Source organism: Camelus bactrianus, chromosome 16 (genome assembly GCF_048773025.1).
Source record: "Camelus bactrianus isolate YW-2024 breed Bactrian camel chromosome 16, ASM4877302v1, whole genome shotgun sequence".
NCBI classification, from domain to species: Eukaryota; Metazoa; Chordata; class Mammalia; order Artiodactyla; family Camelidae; genus Camelus; species Camelus bactrianus.
In genome coordinates, this window is record NC_133554.1 from 57,376,379 (window position 1) to 57,398,753 (window position 22,375).

The window sequence follows — 22,375 nt, forward strand, 5'->3', positions numbered from 1 at the left end:
CTGGGGACAGCTTCTAGTTTGGCTGCAGGTGCCCCTTGAGCTCCTTGGAGCCAGCCCATCCTTCTGCCACCCAGCAACATGGGTTTCCCAGCCCTCCCGGTCCCAGGCCCCCCCATCACCCCCACATCTGGAGGGACTTCCAGACACTTGGAGCCCCCACCCCACCCCCAGCCCCCAGCCCCGGCCGCTCACAGGGAGGCCAGGAGCAGGGCGGCGCCGGCACTCGGCGCTCCCCTGCAGGCCGGGCACACACACAGTTAATCCTCGGCGGCTGCTGTTTGGATAAAATGCACTGGGAGCGTTTGAGGCTCCGCGGCCGCTCACATCTGGCTGGGGTTTGCTCTTTACGCGTCTGTCCCGCTTTCTTCAGCTCTTCCTCTACTTTCGAGAAACCGCGTTTCCGCTTCTGGCCAAAGAGACCTTGGAGCCGAGGAGATCCAGGTGCCGGGAAGGGGCCGGCTCTGCCTGCACTCCCACAACTTTCTGCACCCTCTTCCCAGAGGACTTTTCCCTTCCTGCCCGCTCTCTCCTTCGACAAGTCTGGTCTTCCCCGGACCTGGCCGGGAGGAGGTTCCGTCGCTGAGAGATGCTCTAAGAGAGGCCTTGGGGAGGACGCGGGCGCCCCGCTCGCTCCCAGACGCTGGCGGCTGGAGGTAGGTGCCTGGCGGGCGGGGACGTGGCTGGTGGGACTCTGGGCTGCTGCGGGTCCTTTTCGTGGCTTCAGCCTGGTCGCCCAGCAGACACCTCCACCGGGGCGGGCGAGGAGAGGGGTGGGAGGGGCCAGGGTGGCATTCGTGGCAAAGAGGCAGAAAGATCAGGAGTTTGGGGGAAGGGCCCGGTACTGGCTCCTGCTACTCCCTTCTGTAGCAGAGGTGCCGTGGCCATGGTCTCCCTCTGGGACCAGGGAGCAGGGGGCTCAGTGGCAGACAGGAGCTGTCAGGAATGATTGCACCTCCCCCGATTTTTGTGGGGTTTCATCTTGCTTCACTCTTCTCTGGGTGTGGAAGGAAAAGGAATGATGCCCAAGTCCCCTCTGCACCTGGTGGGGGAGCCCCCACCTCAACATCGCCTAGACCACCTGAGAGCCAGCCCTGCCTGGGGGCAACTTGGAGCCCACACAGAACAGGGGAAGGCTGACTTTGGCCCTTGCATCTGATAGCCTGGTGTCCCTGGAGGGGATCCAGACTGGACAGGAAAAACTAATGTCCCTTTTCCGGGGACCCTCTGGGCTGCCTGCACCGCCGAACGTGGCGCAGGTCTGGGCCCGCGGCGCTGAGCTGCACCGGAGACTCTGGGCTGCGCATGCCTCTCCGCGCACTGAGTGCCACCTAGCTCTTGCAGGCGCCTGCACGGCACAGGCGTGACCCCCACCTGTCCCGGGCACCCACGCTACCGTGCGAGCCCCACTGTGCCGGTTCCCAGACAGCTCCTGTGGGACCCCAATGTGCTTCAGACACTCCCGGGCCCTCCTGATCCACTTGAGGGAGAGGGAGGGAGCTGTTTCTCCCTGTGACTTGTTGCCGTCTCTTCTGTCTCCCTCGGTTTCTAAGAATGCAAGCAGTTTGGCACCCTTGGAACTTCCTCCTTCCAAACTTTGAAAATGGGGAGTGTCCTGAGAAACTGAGTTTTCTCAACAGCTAGCTACATCCTGGGTCCCTGGGGGAGGGTGTGAGGTCCTCAGAGGCAGCCAGGCCTTTGCTTTTTATAGTTCGGGGAAGCACGTGGCCAGCCCCACGTACAAGGTTACAACTAGAGGCACTTGACCGAGTGGGCTGCTGGGAGAGGCCTGCCTGGCGGAAGGAGTCTGTTCTTCACGAGGCCCCCTCACCATCTCTGCCGGCCAGAGAGGTAGAAAAAACACTAGTGGTGGGGAGACGGGGGGCAGAAGGTTGAGCTGTCCTCTTCCCTGCCCCACTTCTCCACCCTCCCTCTTGACTTGAGAGCTGAGCAGAGCTTAGGGGTGTCCCAACAGCAGTGAAAATAAAAATAACAGCAGTCATGGTGTGTGTGTGTGTGTGTGTGTGTGTGTGTGTGTGTGTGTTTTCTGCACAGCAAGTGATGAGCAAATACTGACTCTCAATAATTCTATCAATGGTCCTCTTACCCCTGAAGAGCTCAGAGAGGCTCATGATTTGTCCCAAAGCTGTAGATGGAGGGCCCGAGACTCCCAAAGTTGCATCTCTGTGCTCAGAGAAGGGATGTGACTTGCTCAAGGAGGCACAGCTTTCCAAGCAGAGGCTGGAACCCCAGCTTCTCAAGTACCCAAATTCCCACTTCCCAGCTGCCTGCAGAGAAAGTGCCCTGGGGCCGGAAGGACAGCCAGGTTCTGCTTCTCAGGGACTCTGGTCCTCTCCTCTGGCTCTCTCTCCTCCTTCTCCTCCCACCTTGAGTCCCTTGTGATGCCAAGGAACATGCTACGGGCGAGCAGCAGGTCAGGGAGACAGAGAAATGCAAGTGATGGAGGACACGGGTGGGCCTCGTGCAGCCAGAGGACACCGCTGCCTGTCTGGGGCAGGTGCAGCCAGCCAGCGGGCAGGTGGGAGCCAAGAAAGCCAACGTCATGGTCCCTGGAAGGGTGCAGGCAGCTCCCTCCTCATTCCTGGGATGGAACCTCCCTATTCAGGGCAACCAGCACAGCATAATTTTTTGGAACTTGCTTCTTTCTGTTGTTCTTCCTGGTGCCTCCCGCCCTCCCCCAACCCCCCAGCTATAATTAGCATGACTCACAAACCAAATATTCTGGCATTGAGCTTCACCCATCAAAACAAAGATGAAAAGAATTTCGTAGATACAGTTGTGCCGCTGGGCGTCCTTGCTGGCCACGAGGTTGCTGCTGCGTTTTTGTCTCCAAGGGCCGGTCCTCATGTGGGTCCCTGTTTCTGGAGCTGGGGGTCACGGAGGCTCCAGGGCCCTAGGAGAGAGGTGGGCGTTGACAGCTTGCCAAGGAAAGGAAGAATAGGAAGTTTCCATTCTTTTGTGGTCCCCACACTGGGCTGATTCTGCCCGTCCGCTGGGGAGAGAAATGGGCATTTCGGGAGCGGCCTCGTCCCCCTGCCCTGAGAGCCCAGAGGTACTGAAGTGGGGGCGATGACCTCCTGGGGTGCTTCATCCTCGTAGCGCAACTACCGCATGGGCCGAGGGTTATTATTTTCTTCCCATTTTTACCTGCTGAAATCTGCCTTCTCTTAAAGTCAAATGAGACAAAGCAGCTCCCTGGACAGGACCCTGGACCCCTCCTTGATCCCTCCCACAGTGAGGGATCACCTGCTCACTTAGAGAAGAATTTGGAAAAGGATTGTCAAAGCCTGGACAGGTGCCTCCTTCTGGGTTCCTGGGGCAGCCCCATGAGCTGGGACCGCAGGGCACGGGATTTGGGATTCTGGAGGGCTTGCCCGGGCGTCCTCAGCCTGGCGGGGCCAGTTCTGCACTTAACCACAGGTGTGCAGAAGCAGGCGTGCGAGCTTTCCTCCTCCCAAGCCCCGCGGTGAAACTTCTGCCACTGCAGTCTGGGACCTCTGACCCCGGCCTCCCTGCCTCTCGGAGAGGGGCTCGGACCTGTGAAGAGGTCCTCTTGAGCTCTCTGAGGGCATCTTTATCTCTGGGTCCTCATCAGGGGGGCAGCTGAGCAGTGCCTGTGAAGCTGGAGACGGAAGCGGCTCCTGGACCCAGGAGGCCCTTCATCCTGCCCGTGTTTCTTCCCAGAACTGGGCTCAAAGCAGGATGGGTGTGGGTCGAGGCACTAGAGGCCCCCCACTGCCCACCAGGGTGTCCTTGGCCTGCCCAGGGGGCCTTTGGAGTCAACCCCTTCTCCAGCTGTGGACGGGACTGGCACAGTCCTGCCCGGGCATCCGCCCCACGCAGGACGACCGTCAGGATGTGGGCCAGGCTGTGCCTCATGTCTGACCACCTCCCTGGCTCATGTAGGAATTTTCCTTGAAATGAGATGGAGCAGAGCAGGAGACTGCGGGCAGGGAGGCAGGAAGGGCAGGGAGCACGGGAAAAGAGGCAGACAGGCGGGGCGGGCAGTGGGGGATTCAGCGGGTGTGGGGACCCCAGGTTCTTGGAGCCTTGTGCTGGCTGCTGGTGACTCCACACTTGAGAGACGGCCCCAAACCCTTCACCACTGTTGCACCCCCTCCCTAAGTGGGGACATCTGGTTACCAGCCGCCCTCTGCCCTGGGGACCAGAGGAGGAAAAGGACCTCATCTGGGAAGGCTGCCAGCCCTGGTGGAGCCGCAGGCAGGTGCCGGCCAGACGTTGGCTGGGCCGGGCCCTGCAACTTGGCCCTGCAGGTTTCTGGGGCTGGTGGTCAGAGCTGGCGCCTGGGGTGTGCTTGGAAACACTTGGGCCCTTTCTGCGTGTGAAGAGACTGAAGTGGGTTCTGGTGAGAGATGGGTGGATCTCGGTGGGGTTTGGGGTGGTTGTGGCTCTTAGGTTTCCAGCATCAAGACATCTACCCCCCACCAACCCCTTAATGTGTAGCTATGAGAGCAAGACCCAGGGTTCTGGAAACTGGCCTTAGGTCTGGCTGGAGCGGACCCTGAGAAGGACCCCACGAAACAAGCGGAGCCAGGCCAGGGCAGCTGGGGACAAGGACTGGCGTCCAATGCGCCCTTCCCCCTCCTGTTCCATTCTCAGGTCCTGGATTCTGCTCCTGGTCCCTTCTCTGTGGGGGCCTCCCCTGTGGGGTCCCCCACACCTGACTCCAGGCAGCCCCAAGGGAGAGCAGCCCCAGGGCACGCACAGCGCACCCCCAGCAATCAGCTCTCTACCCTGTTTCCTCCTGCCAGCAGCGCTTGGCCTCAAACCCTTTGCTTCCAACCACCTGAGGGCACAGGGCTGGAGGTGGGACCATCTGCCATCTCTACACCATACGGCCTTCCCCCTCCCCTCCCCTGCAGAGCTCACCCGTGTGCTGATTTCTCTCTACCCTGCAAAAACAGTGCCCTAAAAGTGCACATTCAACGGGCCACACCTCCCACACCCCTTCTAATTTTGAGGTGTGATGGGGAGGGGTTTCCTGGTGATTCTGTGCCTAGACCCAAAGGAATTAAACTCCAACGGTGGGTGCTGAGATGCTGGCAGCCTGGCACCGGGAGATCTTAGCACATGGCTTCCATGAAGACAGTGGGTCCCCCGTGCCCGGCACTGTGCCCGGCACAGAGAAGCCCCCCCACCCCCAGTGATCTGCTGAAGGGAAGAACGCAAGGGCTTGGCTGGTGGATCAGCTCCTCAGGGCCCAGGGCCGCCGCTGCTGTTCCTGCTGTAACTGAATGAGCTAAGCAGGCGGACGCCCGCCCGGCAGGTGTGAGCGCCAGCAGGACAGTGGTTTGGCTGGACAAGCCTGCCCTACCTGGCATCTTCCTGGAGGCCCCTCGAGGTGAAATGGCAGGAGCTTTGCCGTCACACACCTGGGTCTCACTTGACCTCCAGCACCTGCCATGGCAGGGCCTGGGGTGAGTGGCCTCCTCACTCTGAGCTCATTTGTTCCTCTGAGAAATCGAGGCGATCGTAGGGATCCAGTTCAGTAGCATCCATAAAGCATGTGCCCAGAGCCCAGCACGTGGCAGGTGCTTAACCAGGTGGCAGAGCTTCATCGGGAGGAAATGGTACCACTCTGATAAACGGCGGCACTGCTCTCGGGCTGGTTAGCTCGCCTGGCCCTTGAGTGGAATTCCTGATGGGGGGCTCAAGGGTTTGGTTCCGTTTCCTCCTGCTTCATGGCTGCAGGCAGCCTCCTTCAGTAGCAAGTACACCAGCGACTGGTGTGTCAACGGCAGAACAAATCCGCCTGCTTCTCGAAAACGTGCTCTCTCTGGCTGGCCTGCGTCCCAGTTAGGTGCCCTCCCAGCCTAACCCGTAGCCATGGCAACTCCAGGGTTCTGCTGCCCCAGAGGAGGGCTGATCTTCCTCTTGCTCCGTCGTGTCCCTTGACTCCTGCCCGCGGCCGGGTACGCAGCAGACACTCAATAAACACTTGTGAAAGAACGTGGGACTTCAGCACTGGGGTAATTTACATTCTACACATCCGCTCGAGCCACAAACTTGCCATAGCAGCCCCAAGCCCCTCCCCCGTTCTCCTTTTCCACGCGTAGACTCAGATTCTCCAGAATAAACAAAATGCGCTCTTCGTCTCCAGGGTGGGGCTGATTTGTCATTTTTCTAAGTGGAAAACAATGTGGACTTAATGTGAAAAAATATGTGACTGTTATAGGGGAAAACCCCAGAGACACAAAAATAAGAGAATAGCAAACATCCGTATCTTCATCACCCACAGATAGTTGCTGTTAGCAGCTAGGTGGGTGGCCTCAGATCACTGCAGCGGAGGATCCGTATGTGTGTGGATGTGTATTTGTGTATGCATGTTTTCAACTTGCATTTCTACTCATCAGCATTTTGTGAACATCTTTCTGAGACAGTAAATATTCATCTGTTGACAGAGGTCACTCAGCGCCACCGGCTGAAAGTTGCCCCTCCCCCTCCCACCACCATTTACTTATTTATGTATTTAAATGCCTTCAAACAGAGCATGTGTTTCATGGTTGGCCACAATCTCCGCCTCTCCCTATTGTCTTACAACGGCTGGAGGCAGTTGAGTTTGCCACCCTGAACCAACCGCCTCTATTTTACTCTTCCGCTGCGTGGAGGCACCACCATTTGTCTGATTAGGCTGCTTCTGCAGGGCATTTAGGAGGTTTGTAACTTTGGCGAATGGGGGCAGTGGGTTGTAACTTTTTGAAGCGGTAGATTTTCTGAGTTCCAGTAAGAGGAGCGTTTGAGGGAAAAGAGGACTAACTGTCAGACTCCGATGACATTCCCATGACACTTAATAGTGGGCCCTGGGTCACTCTCCTCCTTCCCTTCTCCGCCAACCCCCGCCATCCTGAACTGGGACCCCATGGCTTGAAGCCATCCTGAATTAGAGACGGATTTGAACCCCCGGGCTTGAAGTCTCTTTGGATGACGGCTGTGTTGCTTGGGAACAGCCAACAGTGAGAATGGAGGTCAGACAATAGTGAGAGGCAGACACCAGACACTGGAGGCACGTGTGAAGTGAGACACGGCTTCTGTGTATGGGGACCTCCTGGTCTGTGAGGGGACCCGACCAGGACCAGCCAACCGTTACAGACTGGTCTGTGCCCTAGAGGAGACTTCCTGGAGGAGGTGGCATCAGGCTGGGCTCGGAAGGACACAGCACTGTGGCAGGTGACAGGAGAAAGAGACAGAGGACCGGTGTCGTGTGACTTGTGTTGGGACTTCCAGCGGCTCCAGAGGGCTGGAGTGAGGGGTGCACGTGTGGGTGGGGGTGGCGGGGCCAGGGAGGAGGCAGGAGCCAGAAGGTGAAGCTCTGGGGGGAAAGTTCCCCTTTATTTTCCCGGGAAGCCCTTTAGGCCAGAGGCGCGGGTCTGAAAGCTGCCTCTGGGAGCGGCTTGGAAGGTAGGTGGGAGGCGAGGAGGCCGGCAAGGAGTGAGAAAGAAGTGGCGACGGAGGCCGCGGTGGGGGGAGGGGAGAACTTCCGGAGGCCGGGCGACAGCACAGAGGGGCCGGGGCCTGGGATGGTGGGGACTGGGGGGGGGGCGACAGTGAGCTAACTGGGGGGTCAAGGGTCTCATGACAGAGCCAAGAGGAGGTGTTTGGAGGATGGCTGGACACCTGGGTCCAGACCGGTGCCGTCCAACAGGACTTTGAGATACTGGAGATGTCCAAGAGGGTAGACACTCCAAGTGTGCTCAAGTGGCTGAGAAAGGAATTTTTCACTTTGTTTCATTTTCATTCATTCAACTGGCCCCCTGGGCTGGCGGCCACTGTTCTGGAGAGCGCAGGCCTAGAGCCCGGCAGCCAGGGACGCCCGCTGGGACCGAGGGTCAGGGAGCTGCCGGTTGAAAAGACTAGTGCAAAGTGTTCGGAGTGCGGGGAGCTGCAGGCTGAGGACACAGTCTGGAAAACGCCTGTCTCTAAGGAGGAGGTCGCGGAGGATAGACACTGGGAGACAGTGGGCAGAGCAGGGGCGGAGAGGTGGGTGGTCATCGCTGGCAGGCTCCCTGCCGCCCTCATGGGAGATGGAGTCCGTGAGCAGCCTGGGCTGGGCCGGGTGCTGAGCTAAATTACATTCTTGACTTAGACGCCGTTAGGTGTGGGACAAAGTCCTACCTTTGGCCAAGCTTCCCCCAGAGATGGTGCGAGATGCGGCACCGATTTTTCAGGTCCCAGAAAACCGAAACCATCTGTACTGCTTGGGAAAGGGGCGGCACGGCGGGGCACGGGCCAGGCCGCCTGCGGCGCGGGCTGCGGCGGCTCCCCTCCCTCACGCGGCTCCCGGAGCAGGGGCAAGCCGCCGCCGCCGAGGCCTGGCGGCCGGGAGGTGATCTCGGGACACGGCTCTGCCAAGGGCGCCTCTGTTTGCACTGGGAGGGCCGGGCTGGCCGGGCGCCCCTCGGGCCTGCCCCTGCCGCCGCCGCCGCCGCCGCCGCAGCCGCCGCCCACGCGGTCTCGGGGTCTGCGGGGCCGGGCAGACGCTTTCGCAGCGCCCGCTCCCGGCTCCAGGTGAGCCCCTCCGGTCCGCGTGCAGCGAGCTGCCCGGGGCAGGAAGGAGGCGTTCAGGCTGGGGCGACGGCCTGCGCGCGCTTTCCTTCGCCGTTTTTGTCCCCGGCCAGCTTATCAACCAGCAAGTAGTCCTGGGAGACCCCACTTCCATTCCCCAGCCTTGGGCTTTGGCGGTAACCAAGTAAACCCCCCAAACCTGAAAAAGCAAACAAACAAAAACACCCTCTTCCTCTAAGCCAGAGAAAGGCGTCTTTGAAAAAAGTAGAAGAGGGAGATAGAGCGAGCGAGACGGGGGCCAGGACGCTCACATCTTTTGGGAAAGGCACTGCTCGCCCCCAACCGACAGTTCCTTTGATAAGGGCCGCCCATCACCCCACGGCTGCTTCCTCTACAAGTCTGGGGGGCAGCAGGAAAGAGTCCGAGACTGGCTGGGGCTGCCCGACTGTAGAAGGGAAAATTAGATATTAAACGGGCTCCTGGAATTGGCAAATGTCATTTATCACCTGGAAGTCACCTGCCTCCCTCCTGCCCATCACCGGTGGGAGGAGTCCAGTAAGTGGAGAAGTAGTGTGATGAGTGGCTTCTGGGCAAGGGAGGCAGATGTCAAGGTCAGACAATCCCTATGGCCATCAGGACCACAGGGACACCCCAACATGCGGCTTTCTCCTTTCTGGGCACCCCAGGATCTGAGTCCAGGGGACCTCCTGCGGCGAGTGGAGAAATCTGAGCTTCTCCACAGGAGAATTTCCACCAGATGTGGAAGCAGAGAGGGACAGCCCCAGGGCTTCCTATGTGGTGGAGCGGCTCCTGGGGAGGGGAGGTGGCAGGAGCAGATGAGCGGAAGGACTGGTGCCTGTGGATGCTGTGCTGAAACAGGGAGTGACTGGATGCAGAGCCAAATTGCAGCCTTGACCCCTAAGACATCAGGTGTGGCAGAAAGTCCTCTCTTATGCTGAGCTTCCTCGCGAGAAGCATGTACAATTTGGGGGGTGATGTCCAGGCCCCAGAAAAGCCAGGCAAAGGTATTTGTCTTGGGTGGATTGAGGTCTGGGACACAGCCAGAGGTCCTGGAAAGCATCACATACAGACAAATCGTAGACAGGAGCAGAGACATTCAGGAGATATTAACGCGGGTCGGTGACTGATCTGGCGTCACGGACGCATGAGAGGAAGGGGTCTAAATGCCTCCCAGATGCCGGGCCTGCTGTTTGCTCCTAGTTCCTACTTCCCCCCGCCCCCCACTTCATTTTAATGGAACAAAGCTGCCCAGCAGAGCTTTCTGCAGTGACTGAAACGCTCTGCCCTGTGCCATCCAGCATGGGAGTGCCCCGCATCCTGTAGCTGCTGGCATGTGGCTGGCGTGACTGAGGAATGGAATTTAGAATGTTATTTAATTTTAATTGGTTTAAATTTTTTTTTTTTTTAGTGGAAGTACAGGGGATTGAACCCAGGACCCTGTGAATGCTAAGCACGCGCTCTACCACCGAGCTATGCCCTCCCCTACCTACTACTTTTCATTGGTTTAAAATGAAATAGCCACAGGTGGCTAGCAGCCACTGCAGTGGACAGGACAGGCCTAGAGTGTCATGTTTTGAGTCAACATCTGTCATTCTGTCTTGAGCTGTACTTGGGTGCACGTCTGTCTCCTTTGCTGGCCGGGAATGTTCCCGAGGTCAGGGAAGAGATTCAACCTACGGTTCAGTCACCGTCTCCCAAGCTCTTACATGATACTGTGCAAACCACAGGCATTCCGTGAACTGCGACTGTGTTAAATTTTCTGCCGCAAGGGAATTCCTGAGCTACGGGGGCATTTGGATTTCTAATCCAAGCTCCTTCTAAGCTCCTTCTAATCCAGGGAGATCCTAAGCTTCTCACCTCTCGGAACAGCTGGTTACCCGATGATTAAGGGAGAGGGAAAACCACATTTATAAGACACTTCCGTCAAATGGCACTGGGCTGAGTGTGGCATCAAGACAAAAGGCAAACATATGGACCCCGAGCTCTGGGAGTTTAGTTTCGGAACACAGGCATGACATGGAGGTGGGTGCCCCACCCCCCCAAATGACAGGACCGACTTTAAACAGATACCAGTAAACTTGAACTTGTGTGTGCGTATCCTCTCCTTAAAGATCCATTTACCACTGGTCCATCTGAGGGCTGGGGAGGGATAAAAATGATTCACGAGTTAGTGTTTGCAGACTTCCTGCCCTCCTCCAGACCCCGTAACTGCCCCCAGCCCTCTGTCGCCCCTCCCATCTGCTGTAAAGTGGGGGGTTCTTCTCTGTTGGAGGCTAAGCTGCAGGGAGATGGGGAGGGTTGAGGAGAGGGGAGCTGAGGAACTGTAGGTCCTGGAGGGAGTGGGTGGGAGAAAAAGACGTTCATGGAATTGCCGTGGAATTTGGCAAATGACTGTCTTTGTAGGGTTTGGGATAGGCAAGCCCAGAACTTGAGTCACGCTGGAATTGACCTCAGATGCCTTGACTGCAGGACAGCCCGAGACTGGGCCATGCGGGTCCAGAATCACGAGGGTACACACCACTGGCCGAGGATTCCGGGGGGGCCGCTTCCCGGACCTGCCTCGCGTTCAGAACACAGGGCGTTCTCCCGAGTCGCCTTTCTGGGGGCAAAACCTCCCCGCTTGCAGGGCACTTCATTTCACCAGAGATCACGAACGTGGGCTGGAGCCAGGCTCGGTGGGTGTTGGCCAATACTGCTTTTGCCCAAAAGCGAGTAAAACGATCATAATGTCATGGTGCTGCCTTTGCTGTGGGACTCGTAAAGTGGCTCTGAAGGTACGTTTGGAGAAGGGAGGGCTTCAATCTGGGTTTGCTTCGGCTCCAAAGAGGCGGTCCTAGAGGAGAACCACCAGCCTCCGCTGCCCTCCCTCAGTCTCCCTGGCGCCTCCGACTCTGCTGGGCCGCCCCACGCCCCACCCCCACTGCTGCCATCACCCCCACACCGGCTGCATCCTGGCTCCCATCTCCCCTGATCCAGGTACAGAAAATCCCTCTTCCAGACCTGGAAAGAGACATACCAACATGCAAAAATGTGCTTCCATTGTGGGTAGAGGACCAATTCTCAATGGGGAGGATTTCTGCCTCCCAGGGGACACGTGGCAAAGTCTGGAGAGCTTTTTTTGGTTGTTACAACTGGGGATGGGGGTGTGCTGACGGAACGTGGTGGGTGGAGTCCAGGCACGCTGGTAAACATCCTACAAGGCATAGGACAGCCTCCCCGGGACAAAGACCAGTCCGGCCCCAAATGTCAGCCGTGCCGAGGCTGAGGAACCTGGAAGACAAAAGCATCCGAGGCAGTGTTTGACTTCCTTTTGCTCTTATTTTTTCCACTTTCCTCAAATGACTACATACTACTTTGGATTCAGGAAAAAAAAAAAGTTTAAATAAAGGAAAACCTCTTTTCCTTTCAAGTGATGCAAGCTTGGCATTTAAAAGGAAAAAGAGAGTAATTATCAAGGCGCCAAGGAAAAACAGGAAATACAAAAATAGGAAATAAACAAATTAGGAGAATTCAATCTGACAAATATTTGCTAAGCAGCCGGCGACTTCAGGGTGCTGCAGGATGCTTTGCGGGTCCGAGAGGAACCAAGCCACGTCCCAGGCCCGGAGGAGGTCACGGGTCCGCTGTGTAGAATCTTCCAGGCCAAGCAAAACTCTCTGTAGAGTGAGCCAATATGAAAAGTGCAAGCAAAAAAAAGGAGGGAGAGATTTGTTTTTGTGTTTCTTTTTCCAGTTGAGGGTCTGGGAAGCCTTCAGGAGGAATATGAGGCACGTGAGTTGGGTCTTAGGTAGGATTCTGATGTGATCTGAGAGCAACCGCCAAGTTCAAATCCAGCCCCCCCCCTGCTTAAAAACCGTGCGGTCTTAGGATAAGCAACTTCTCGACATCTCTGTTTCTTCACTGGTGAATTTGGTATCATAATGAATGAAAATTGTCTCCTTAAAGGATTCACTGCAGGTCCATCCGAGGCCTGTGATGGGGTAAAAACTAATGGGGAAGTGTTCTCAGAATGAACCCTAACCTATAGGGTTATAAGGACCAGCTGAAAAGATACAGGGAAACCCAGCACCTGCTGGGGGCAGTTGTCGGTCCCATTAGCCTGGCCATGAGTAGAAGAGAAGGAAGGATGCTCTTGGCCAGGGGAGGAGGATGCAGGCAGACAGACAGATGCCGAGAGCTTGGGGGTGTGGCTAGAACCTGGTACTCAAAGTATGGTGCCTTGGCAGGACCTGGCGGCTTTTTGAAAATGTCTGTCCCAGACCTGCTGAATCAGAATCTGCGTTTGAACAAGATTCCCCAGGTGACTGTAGTTTAAGAAGCAGGGAGCTCGAACACAGGACAAGGGGTGCTGTGCGACGCAGCCCAAGGGTGGGAGCAGACTGGGGAGGACGGTGCCCGCCTGGGGAAGGAGCCTGGAGAGATGGGGTGGGGGTGGGGAGACGGAGGGAGGGATGATTTTAACACGTATTTTATAAATCACATTTACATTTATATACTTTCTTTGGCAACCGGAGGGGAGATAGTGGAAATTTTGAGTGAGGGCCTGGTCCAGGCAGTCTCTTGGTCATTGGGAAGGTCTCTGGGGCCCTGACATTGGGGACGGATGGTTGGTTGGTAGAGAACTAGGAGGTGGGGCCAAGCTAATCCACTGCAGGGATGGGGACAGGGGGCAGGCGGAGAACTGAAGACCTGGCAGAGATGTGGGTCACGGCGGGGCAGGAGTTCCTGGGGAGGCCAGCCTTCCTGGCTCAGAGTCTCATCACATCCCTGAGGGTCCATGGGGAGCACCTTGGGCTCTGGTGTCCAGTCCTCTGCTTCCTCCTGGTTCTCTCGACTTGGCTTGGGGCTCCAGCAGGGAGGGCGACCAGAGCATCTTGTCTTCAGAGCTAAACAGCGAGCCCACTAACATGCAGAATAAAGAACAAAGCCAAAAAGTCGGCCCCGTGGAGAGGGCTGCACCGTCACCAGCCGCGAGGCTCAGAGCAGCGGGAGGTGGAGGAAGCCGGGCATGGCCGCCCAAGACACGTGAAAGGAGCATTCATCCGGGTAGATGACTACTGACAAAAACAGAAATCCGTCTCAGTGTTTCAGACATGAAAGAGGAACTAAAGAAAAATCCGACACAGGACCTCCTGAGACTGCTCCCTGGCTTTGACTCTCCGCCCCTCCCCACGAAGCCTGGACCCCAGCCCTGGCCTGGCTGCAGGGCAGTGGGTGGTTCCTACTCCCCAGCCTCCGTTTTCTCACTATGCCGCTGCGAACTAAGTGTCCTATTTGGCCCACTAGGTGTTAAACTGTACGTCTTGGTGAACAAAATGGGGTGAGATTGCCCACAGTCGCCCTCTCTGGGATGGGGAGGTTTCCCAGCCACCAGAACAGCCAAGGCACACGTGGCTCGCGTGTGAACCCCACTGCTGGGGTTAGCCAGGGTGACACCTCCGGTGGGGAAAACCTGGTGGGTGGGATGGTCTGTCTGTTTTAAGCCCAGGCACAGCCCCCGAGGGGCTCACTGGGAACCCCCAGTGCATATCTTTCTAGGACAATCTCACTCCTGGACCAGAAGGGTCCTGTCCAGAGCTTTTGTGGACAGCACTTATGAACGAGAGACGCAGGCGCTGGCTGAGATGAGGACGATTGCCCTCTGGAGCTGGGCGGACACCCTCCCTGCATCAGAGGTTCCAGGACGCTCCCTGGTGCGCCCCCTGGTGGCCAGAGAGCAACCTGCTGGCACCTGCCTGCCCATAGTGCGGGCTGGGGCAGAGTCACTGGACAGTGACCCCTCAAATTCATTCGAGATTTTGCTCATTGTCCTAACAGGGCCGAGAAGTGTTCATCTGCAGAGCTCAGTGGGGAGGGGTCTCCTTTCTGGGATGGTGGGAGGAGGCTGGGCAGAGCCACACTCAGCAGCAGCCTGCAGCTCAGGGCTCCAATGCCAGCCTGGTGGGCTGAAACCCAGGGGCAGTGAGCCTACGTGAGTGTGCACACGCATGTGTGAGTGCATGGGAGTACATGTGTGCTGTGTGCAAGTGTGAACATGAGAGTGTGGGTCTGAGTGAGTTTGTAAGTGTACTGAGTGTCCTGAGGGCACGTGGAGTGTACTTGCATATGACTGTGTGTGTTGAGTGCGCGAGAGTGGCAGTGTATGCGAGGGCGTGTGTGTGTGTGCATCTGCACCAGGGTTTGTGAGCGTGCAGGTGTGAGAGTTTGTGAGTATATGTGAGTGTGTGTGTAGAGAGGGTGTGTGAATGGTGTGTGTGTGTGTGTGTGTGTGTGTGTGTGTGTGGTTCCTTTCCCAAGAGCACCAGCGGCTGAAGCCCTTCCCGGCTTGTGGGTCTGGTGAACACTTGCTTCCCTTGGGGCTCTTCCAGCCCGTGTCCCTCTGTGTGTCTTCCCAGCAGGGCTCGGCGGGGAGATGGGCTCCCGTGCGCTGGGACTTGCGCTGGCGTGCTGCCTGCTGCTGGCCTTCACCTGTGGCCTGGTGCTGGGCCGCGTGCCGCGTGGGCAGGAGGAACAGCAGGAGCAGGAGGGAACCAAGGACCCGCCGCTGGACCACACTGAGAGGTGAGGCTGTGATGTGTGGATGCAGGAGCTCTGGCTCGGCGGGGTTGAGCCTGGGGTCCGGGGTGTGCAGGGGGTGCTAGTTTGCGGCTACAGGAAAAGGGGCAGAGGCTGAGGCTAGGGGCTGGTGCTGGGGGACAGAGGCGCCATTTCCCCTTTCAGTGACCCGGGTGCCTTATCTGAAACCGAGGACAGTCACCCCGCCTCATTCCAACCCCAGAGGAATGTGGGTCTGCATGAGGTTTGGCAGACACATCCTTAAAAACAGAGAATGCCAAAGCCCCAAGCCCAGCCCTCGGGTTCCTTGTGTTCTGCTTTGTCCTCTGAGGGTATCTGCTGGGCTTCTCAGCACCGCCAGGAAGAGGAGAAGGTGCGATGCCAGGCAGAGAGCTGGTCTCCACACCAGCTGACGTCTGATCCAGTTACACAGTGGGTGACTAGGCTGATGACTGGCACAGAAGTGGTGGCTTTCCTTGAAAAGCTACGAACTCCTTCTGAGTGGCGCTGTTGTCATAGTACACCCTACTATGTGTGCTGTGCAGACTTCAGCCTACCTGGGATGTTTCGTAAGGATACACAGAATGGTCAGGATTACTCGTGACAACGTCATTCATCAGACGTGAGGTCCTAGACACCTGGGGGACCGCCCCATGCTGCCTTTGAGTTCTTCACCACTTTGCGCTTTGGGCTGACCTGCTCCCCAAGGCTTCAGGCCATCTAATGGGATTGCACAGGATTTGGGGCAAAGTGACATCATCCTTCTCCTCTGTCTCCTCCTCCTCCTCCTCGTCCTCCTTTTCATTCAACCAACATTGATCAAGTGCCACGACTAGTCTGGCCATCCACTAGGCACTGGGGACACACACATGTATGACACAGTCCCTGGCCTCCAGGAACTCTGAGGCTGCGGGGGGACAGACACACATGACTCAGTGCCGTGAGGAAGGCTCTGCAGTACAGGTGTGTCCACAACGCGGACGTGGCGGGGGTGGGGAACCTAAGTGGAGGAGTGACTGCGTCTTGAAGGACACCTGGGGAGCATCCCAGGAACGGAAGGAGGGGAAGGCCACCTGGCCGCCAGGACGGCACGTGTGAGGTGTGGCTATTTTAGTGTCTGGCAGTGTAAGGGCTGCTGGGTCGTTTGGGGTCATGGGGGCTGATGCTAGAGGGTGGAGGATGGGGGGGGAGCTGAGCCTGGTGCGGAAGGGTCTCTCCTGAACTAGATCCCATAGGGCAGTCATGGAGAGGTTTAAATTTCATGGTGCTCTAGAAGGAACCCTGGAGGGAGGCAGAGCAGAGGATGAACTGTGGGAGAGATGAATTCTAGGAGAGCATTCAAGCGGTAGTGGAGGGGGAGGGTGTAGCTCAGTGGTAGAGCACGTGCTGAGCATGCAGGAGGTCCCAGGTTCAATCCCCAGCACTGCCATTAAAAATAAAAAAAATATATATTTTAAGAGGTGAGGAGAACTGAGGGCCCAGCTCCTGGAGGCACTCTTATAGCGGGATGGGGCTGACTCCTCAGGACTCCGTGATCCTCAGAACGCAGTGGTGAGGCCAGACAGGCGTCTGGAATGAGGCTGAGGGTTCCATCCTGGGTGACTGGTGATTATGCTGATGCTGGGAACAGGGTTTGTAAAGAGAAGATTCTAGGGGCAAGTGGCAGGTTCTAGAGGCATATGACATCTCTCATGTAGGGCTCATTGAATCTCTAGATGGAGACTTCTGGTGACAGGTGGGGACGGGGGTCTGTCTGGGAGTCTGGGGCTTGTGGGTGACTGAGTTGGGGGGCATACAGATACATTTCCTGGACTGTCTGGGGTTTGAAAATGGGAGCAGAGTTAGACAAGGAGCTGGCCCTTTGAGAGGGACTGTGCCACCTCCAAGATGGTCCAGTCACAGCCAAAGAGCTGCAGAGAGCACAGTGCAGTGCAGCGAGACGCCTCGAGGTGGCAGCATGGAGCTGTCCAGCCCCCCCAACCCCCGACCCTGTCTCAAGGGAGCAGCCTCCAAATGTAAGGTTGTAAACATCAGAATCTCCAGCTACTGCCTCTCAGATGTGGCTGAGCCCTGAGCCAGCTTCCTATAGCATCTTCTAGAATCCTAGCTACACGAAGGGCATGTCTAGGCGCAGCACTGTCGTGTGATCCGAGGACCCCTCCCGGAGGGGCCGCTTTCTCCCACGCAGCCTCCAGCTTGCCAGGCACGCAAGTCATTGCTGTTTTGGCTACTGTTGTTTCCAAGAGCATCGTTGCTGTTAACAGAGGGCAGGGGGCTCTTCCCGAAATTTCAGCGAGAATCTCAGAATTCACACGGAGCCAGTGCAGTCTCTGTGGAGGGAGCGTTAATACAGCCTCATGCATCCAGGCGAGGGAGGAGGCGAGTCCGGGACCCCAGACCCTCCAGCAGCAGCAAAGAGAAGACTTCCTGGCTCTGAGAGCTGCTGGCTTTCACAGTGATGTCTCTACTCCTTTAGGGCTGAAGAAAAGCATGAAAAATACAGCCCCAGGCAGGGAGATGAGCCCTCTGCTTCCCGGTGCTTTCGCTGCTGTGACCCTGGTACCCCCGTGTACCAGGCCATCCCGGTGCCGCAGATCAACATCACCATCTTGAAAGGTCAGGCATGGAGACCAGCAGAGGGGACCTTCCCCTGGGGAGGGGGCCCTGTTCTGTCCTGACTGGAGGGCAGAGGAGATGATGGAGTTAAGGCAGAGGAGGAAATTCCATTTCTAAAATTCTCCTGCCCCCTTCCAAGAGGTGAGGTTGGAAAGGGGTCCACAGGAGAAGAAGCCTAAGAGCAGCTCAGGATCTCACCCCACCTGCATTCGCATCAAAGCCCCGGGTTCCTGGTCCTGTGAGCAGCAGCAGCCTCGCACAGCCCGGCACCACCGAGCTGGGAAGCCCTGCGGCCCAGGTCCCAGATCCCCAGGCCTGGCCCCTGCATCTGCAGTTCATTTGCTTGGAGGGAGCTGAGGGCCTGGCCACTGTGCCTGTTGCTTTTGGATAAACCCATATGTTCCCTGTTTTTTGCCAGGAATTTCCAGAAGGGGAAAAAAAAAAAAAAAGGTTGCTTCTGGGCGAGAACAGAACAATCCTTGAGGTTGCTTGATGCCACGTGTTTTCCCGTCCATTTAGGTGAGAAGGGCGACCGAGGAGATCGGGGCCTGCAGGGCAAATACGGCAGAACAGGCTCCATGGGTGCCAGGGGCCACATGGGGCCCAAAGGGCAGAAGGGGTCCATGGGGGCCCCCGGGGACCAGTGCAAGAACCACTACGCCGCCTTCTCGGTGGGCCGGAAGAAGCCACTGCACAGCAACGACTACTACCAGACGGTGATCTTCGACACGGAGTTCGTGAACCTCTACGGCCACTTCAACATGTTCACGGGGAAGTTCTACTGCTACGTGCCCGGCGTCTACTTCTTCAGCCTCAACGTGCACACCTGGAACCAGAAGGAGACGTACCTGCACATCATGAAGAACGGGGAGGAGGTGGTGATCCTGTACGCCCAGGTGAGCGACCGCAGCATCATGCAGAGCCAGAGCCTGATGCTGGAGCTGCGGGACCAGGACGAGGTGTGGGTGCGCCTCTTCAAGGGCGAGCGCGAGAACGCCATCTTCAGCGACGAGTTTGACACCTACATCACCTTCAGCGGCTACCTGGTCAAGCCGGCTGCCGAGCCCTAGCCACCCGCTGGCCTCCGGCCCCACCGCTGTGGGCTAACCTCCTGTTCTCCCCTTGCCCACCCCGCCCCGCCCCGTTGGACCCCTGTGGTCCAGCACGCGGCCACTTCCTGGCCGGCCCTCCCTCCATCCCGGTCCCCTGGGCCCCCACGCCCCCAGCTTTGGCATTTCACACGACGCCCCTCCCAGGAGTGGGAATTTACAGCGACTGTGTGGTCCCCGGGCCCTGCCGTGTCCGCAGATGAAGTCAGCAAGCCGGTGCAGAGGGAACTCCCCTCTGTGCACGTGTCCTTAGGTGACCCCCGCCCGGCGCGCCCCCGCAGTACCCCAGAGTCAGCCATCCTCGCTCCCGCCACTGCAAATAGTAATTCTAAATGCTGTGAAAGGAGCAAAGTAAACCATGGAGAAGAAAGGGAGGCATTGTTGTCTTTGACTTCCCGCCATCCCTCTGGCTCCCTGGGGGTGGGCTGTTGCCACTCAAGGCCACAGGAGGCTCCTTGTAAGAGAAGATGTAAAGTGGACGCCGAGGGTGATGTGGAAGGGGGGGTGGGGGCGTGGGGACAGGGAACTACGTCTGGCTTAGTATTTTAAGCCACGTGTGAACCTTCCTGGGGGACAGCTGGGCTGACATCCACGGCCTGTAGACAGCCTTGCATGAGGGTCCAGCTGGCCTGGCACAAGCCGTGATGGTGACGGGGTTGGGGGGCAGCAAGTGTCAGCTCCCCCGAGGGATGGCCAAGCCCTCGGCCATGGTCTCTGGGTTGGGAGAAGCAGGCTCCCGGCAGCAGCTGGGCACCTCGGGGGCCCCAGACCTGCAGGTGGTCCCATGAGGAGCAAAACCCAGTACAAGGAAGCAGAGCAGTGCATCCTGGCCTGGCTCCCCTCCACGCCCCCACCCCACCCTCACCTCCTGGGCATGGCTGCCACGCCTGTCACTCAGTGTTGGTTTTCTGTCCCTCCTCTCCAACGGGTCCCCCACAGAAGGCACCAGGGCCTTTGATTTTGTAGCAGCCGTCATGGTTGTACAGCATTTTCTAGAAACTCCCTTGCACACCATCTGAGTCCTCCTTCCCAGAGGGTTTGGCGTGCAGCTCCCCAGCCCCCCGACCCCGGGGCCTCTTTGACCGGCAGCTTAAGACAGTGCAGGAGGGCGTCCTGGGGCCCCAGGGCAGCGAGAGCTGGGAGGGACTGGAAGGTCCCCTCACCACCCCCGACCCTCTCCCAGCACTGGGGTCAAAAGCCCCGCTCTGCAGGCGGGGGAACACCTGCAGCGGGGTGCGGCCTGGAACTGGCGCTCTGGCCTGTGACTGGCTTTGGCCCGGCAGCCCCTTCCCTGCTTCTCATTAACACCCAGGGCTGGGGTCACCCCCCTCCTGGCTGGGGCCCTAAGCCCCTATGGGAGCCTGCCTTCCTGCCGCTCGGAAATGCTGGGTCTACCGATCCCTCTGTCCTCCCTGGGCCTGGCTGTGGGGTCTGGGATCCCCACACCCCCCTGAAGGACTTCTGCTGGTCAGACTTTAAAACCCATGTTCCCATGGGCCTGCGGGTGAGTGGGGCGCCCACCTGCTGCTTTGTGCTGCCCCAATGCTCTTCCAGAAAACATTAAACTTGAGACTGTGGGTTTCAACATCGTGGCCTCATCAGTTTGGTCAATGAAAAAGATCCTCCTCCCTTCTATCTCCTACTGCCTGCCAGAGGTCTGGGAGCCCTCAGCTTGGGACCTGGGGACATCGGTACCCGGCGGGCACCGGCTGGGCCCTGAACTGCCTCATTCCTCACAGGAACACAACTTACAGGCTCAGCCGGATACGGCCCCATTGGATGCCCTATAGGGGAGGAGGCTTCCTCGCTTCTTCCGGCTTCTGGTGGCCCTGGGTGTCTGCATCACTCCAATCCCTGCCTCTCTCTGTCTCTACGTGACCTCCTTTCCCGTGTCTCTTAAACTTCTCCCTCCCTTTTTTCCCAGTCATTGAAATTTGGGCCCACCCTCAACCCAGGATGGTCTCCTCTCGAGATCATTGACTGCATGACATCTGCAAAGACCATATTTCCAAATAAGGTCACATTCACAAGTACCAGGGGTCAGGACTTGGACTTCTCTTTTGGAAGGACACCATTCAACCCACTACAGCAACCTGCAGGCTTGAACACACCCACCGACTGCCCCCTTTATGTGAGTGGCAAAGAGCAGATATTTTCTGCTCTCCATCGTTTGCCAACTGAGTTAGTGGCCAGGGCCCTTATCAGATTGCCAGCAGACACTGCCTCGGCCTGGCTGGTCCCAGCAGGCTGGCAAACAGCCACTGTCCTTCCTTTGCCTGGTTCTGGGGTGAGCCCGTGCGGGCATGCTCAGCCCTGGGCGGGGGCCAGACCGGGGCAGGCAGGCACCGCAATCCTGTTCTCTGCAGGGCAAAGAGCAGGCTGCACCTCCACGGGGCCGAGGCCACTGGGCAGAGGCCGCAGCTGTGAGCAGCGGCGGGGTGCGTCTCCCAGGGGTGCACGGAAAGAACGCACCAGCTTCCTCCAGGGGCCCGCCGCCCTCTCCCGGACAGTCACGTAGAGCGCGCAGCCCTTGTCCCGTTGTTGGCCAGGCCAGCACGGGAGAGGAGGCAGCCTTTGCGCTGGAGCCCGCCCAATGCCCCTCTCGATGTCCCTTACTCTTTAAGCTCTTCCACACTCAGTCTCTCCTGCCCCCAACTCTCCTCTCCCTCCCTGCTGGCATTTCCCCTCCACTTATTCCTTCCCCAAATTTGTTCCCTGCTCCTGCTTTATGCTGGCCCATGTGCTGGGTGCTGGGGACGTGATGACATATAAGATACGGTGCTTTTCTTCTAGAGGATTTTACTGCAGTGTGACACAGATGCCAACCTTCTCAGAAGAGCAGCACGTGTGGCACCTAGTTATTTGCTCCACCAGATCCCCTCCCCGAGCCGTTTACTCGGCATAGGCTCCTTTCCCCATGTCCTGACCCCAGCTACTCAGGAGCTGGCTAACCAGCCCTGGAAAAGATCTGATAAACTAGGTCACAATACAAATATTAGTGTTTTAGCAAAAGGACTTAGAAACGGCTGATGACTCAGCCAGAGGAAAGAACTGCTTATGCGAGGGCTTTCAGGAGTCTTTGTAGCCAGGGTGGGAGCAGTGAGGAGGGCGCTCCCAATTCTGTGGGGTTAGAGGGGGAGGGGGAGAGAGAGAGAGAGTGTACACGCACCGCTCAAGGATAATTTTCTGTGGGGTGCACGATGGGAATGCAATGGTGTGATGGCAAGCCAGCTTTACTGGGCTGTAGGAACTGAAAAAAAATGATGCTTTCTTGCCCAAATTATGAAAAACCAGAGGGTTACAGAACATAAATAAAACAAGATGCTTCCACATGCAAAACAGTAGAGTTGGCTCCCTACCGCACGCCGTACCTAAAAAGTAACTCCAAGTGGACCAAAGATCTAAATGTGAGAGCTGAAAGTATAAAATTCTTAGGGGAAAAAACAACCTAGGTGTAAATCACCATGACCTTGTATGAGGCAATAGCTTTTAACATATGACACCATCAACACACAAGTAATTAAAGGAAAGAC

General features: G+C 57.6%; 2 protein-coding genes across 10 annotated transcripts in view; one reads left to right on the forward strand and one right to left on the reverse strand.

Moving 5' to 3' along the window:
- The first annotated feature begins 280 nt into the window (after positions 1–280).
- C1QTNF1 (C1q and TNF related 1) lies at positions 281–20,427 on the forward strand. 3 transcript variants are annotated; one of them, XM_045513517.2, is made up of 4 exons: positions 281–653; positions 14,931–15,123; positions 17,594–17,733; positions 18,253–20,427. In XM_045513517.2, exons 2-4 carry the CDS (start codon positions 14,975–14,977, stop codon positions 18,801–18,803), a joined length of 840 nt encoding a protein of 279 aa, XP_045369473.2. In that variant the 5' UTR covers positions 281–653; positions 14,931–14,974; the 3' UTR covers positions 18,804–20,427. The 3 variants fall into 3 exon arrangements, with proteins under 3 accessions (XP_045369473.2, XP_045369471.2, XP_045369470.2); XM_045513515.2 differs by having other exon boundaries at positions 282–653; positions 14,958–15,123; XM_045513514.2 differs by having other exon boundaries at positions 284–653; positions 14,961–15,123.
- RBFOX3 (RNA binding fox-1 homolog 3) overlaps positions 10,532–22,375 on the reverse strand; it is a 424,204-nt gene continuing 412,360 nt past the window's right edge. For all 7 annotated transcript variants that reach the window (XM_074343847.1, XM_074343842.1, XM_074343843.1 and 4 more), the window contains 2 exons: positions 11,579–11,832; positions 10,532–10,701 (listed from right to left, as the gene is read on the reverse strand). The gene's annotated coding sequence lies outside the window, so the exon portion shown is untranslated. The remainder of the gene's footprint in view (positions 10,702–11,578; positions 11,833–22,375) is intronic.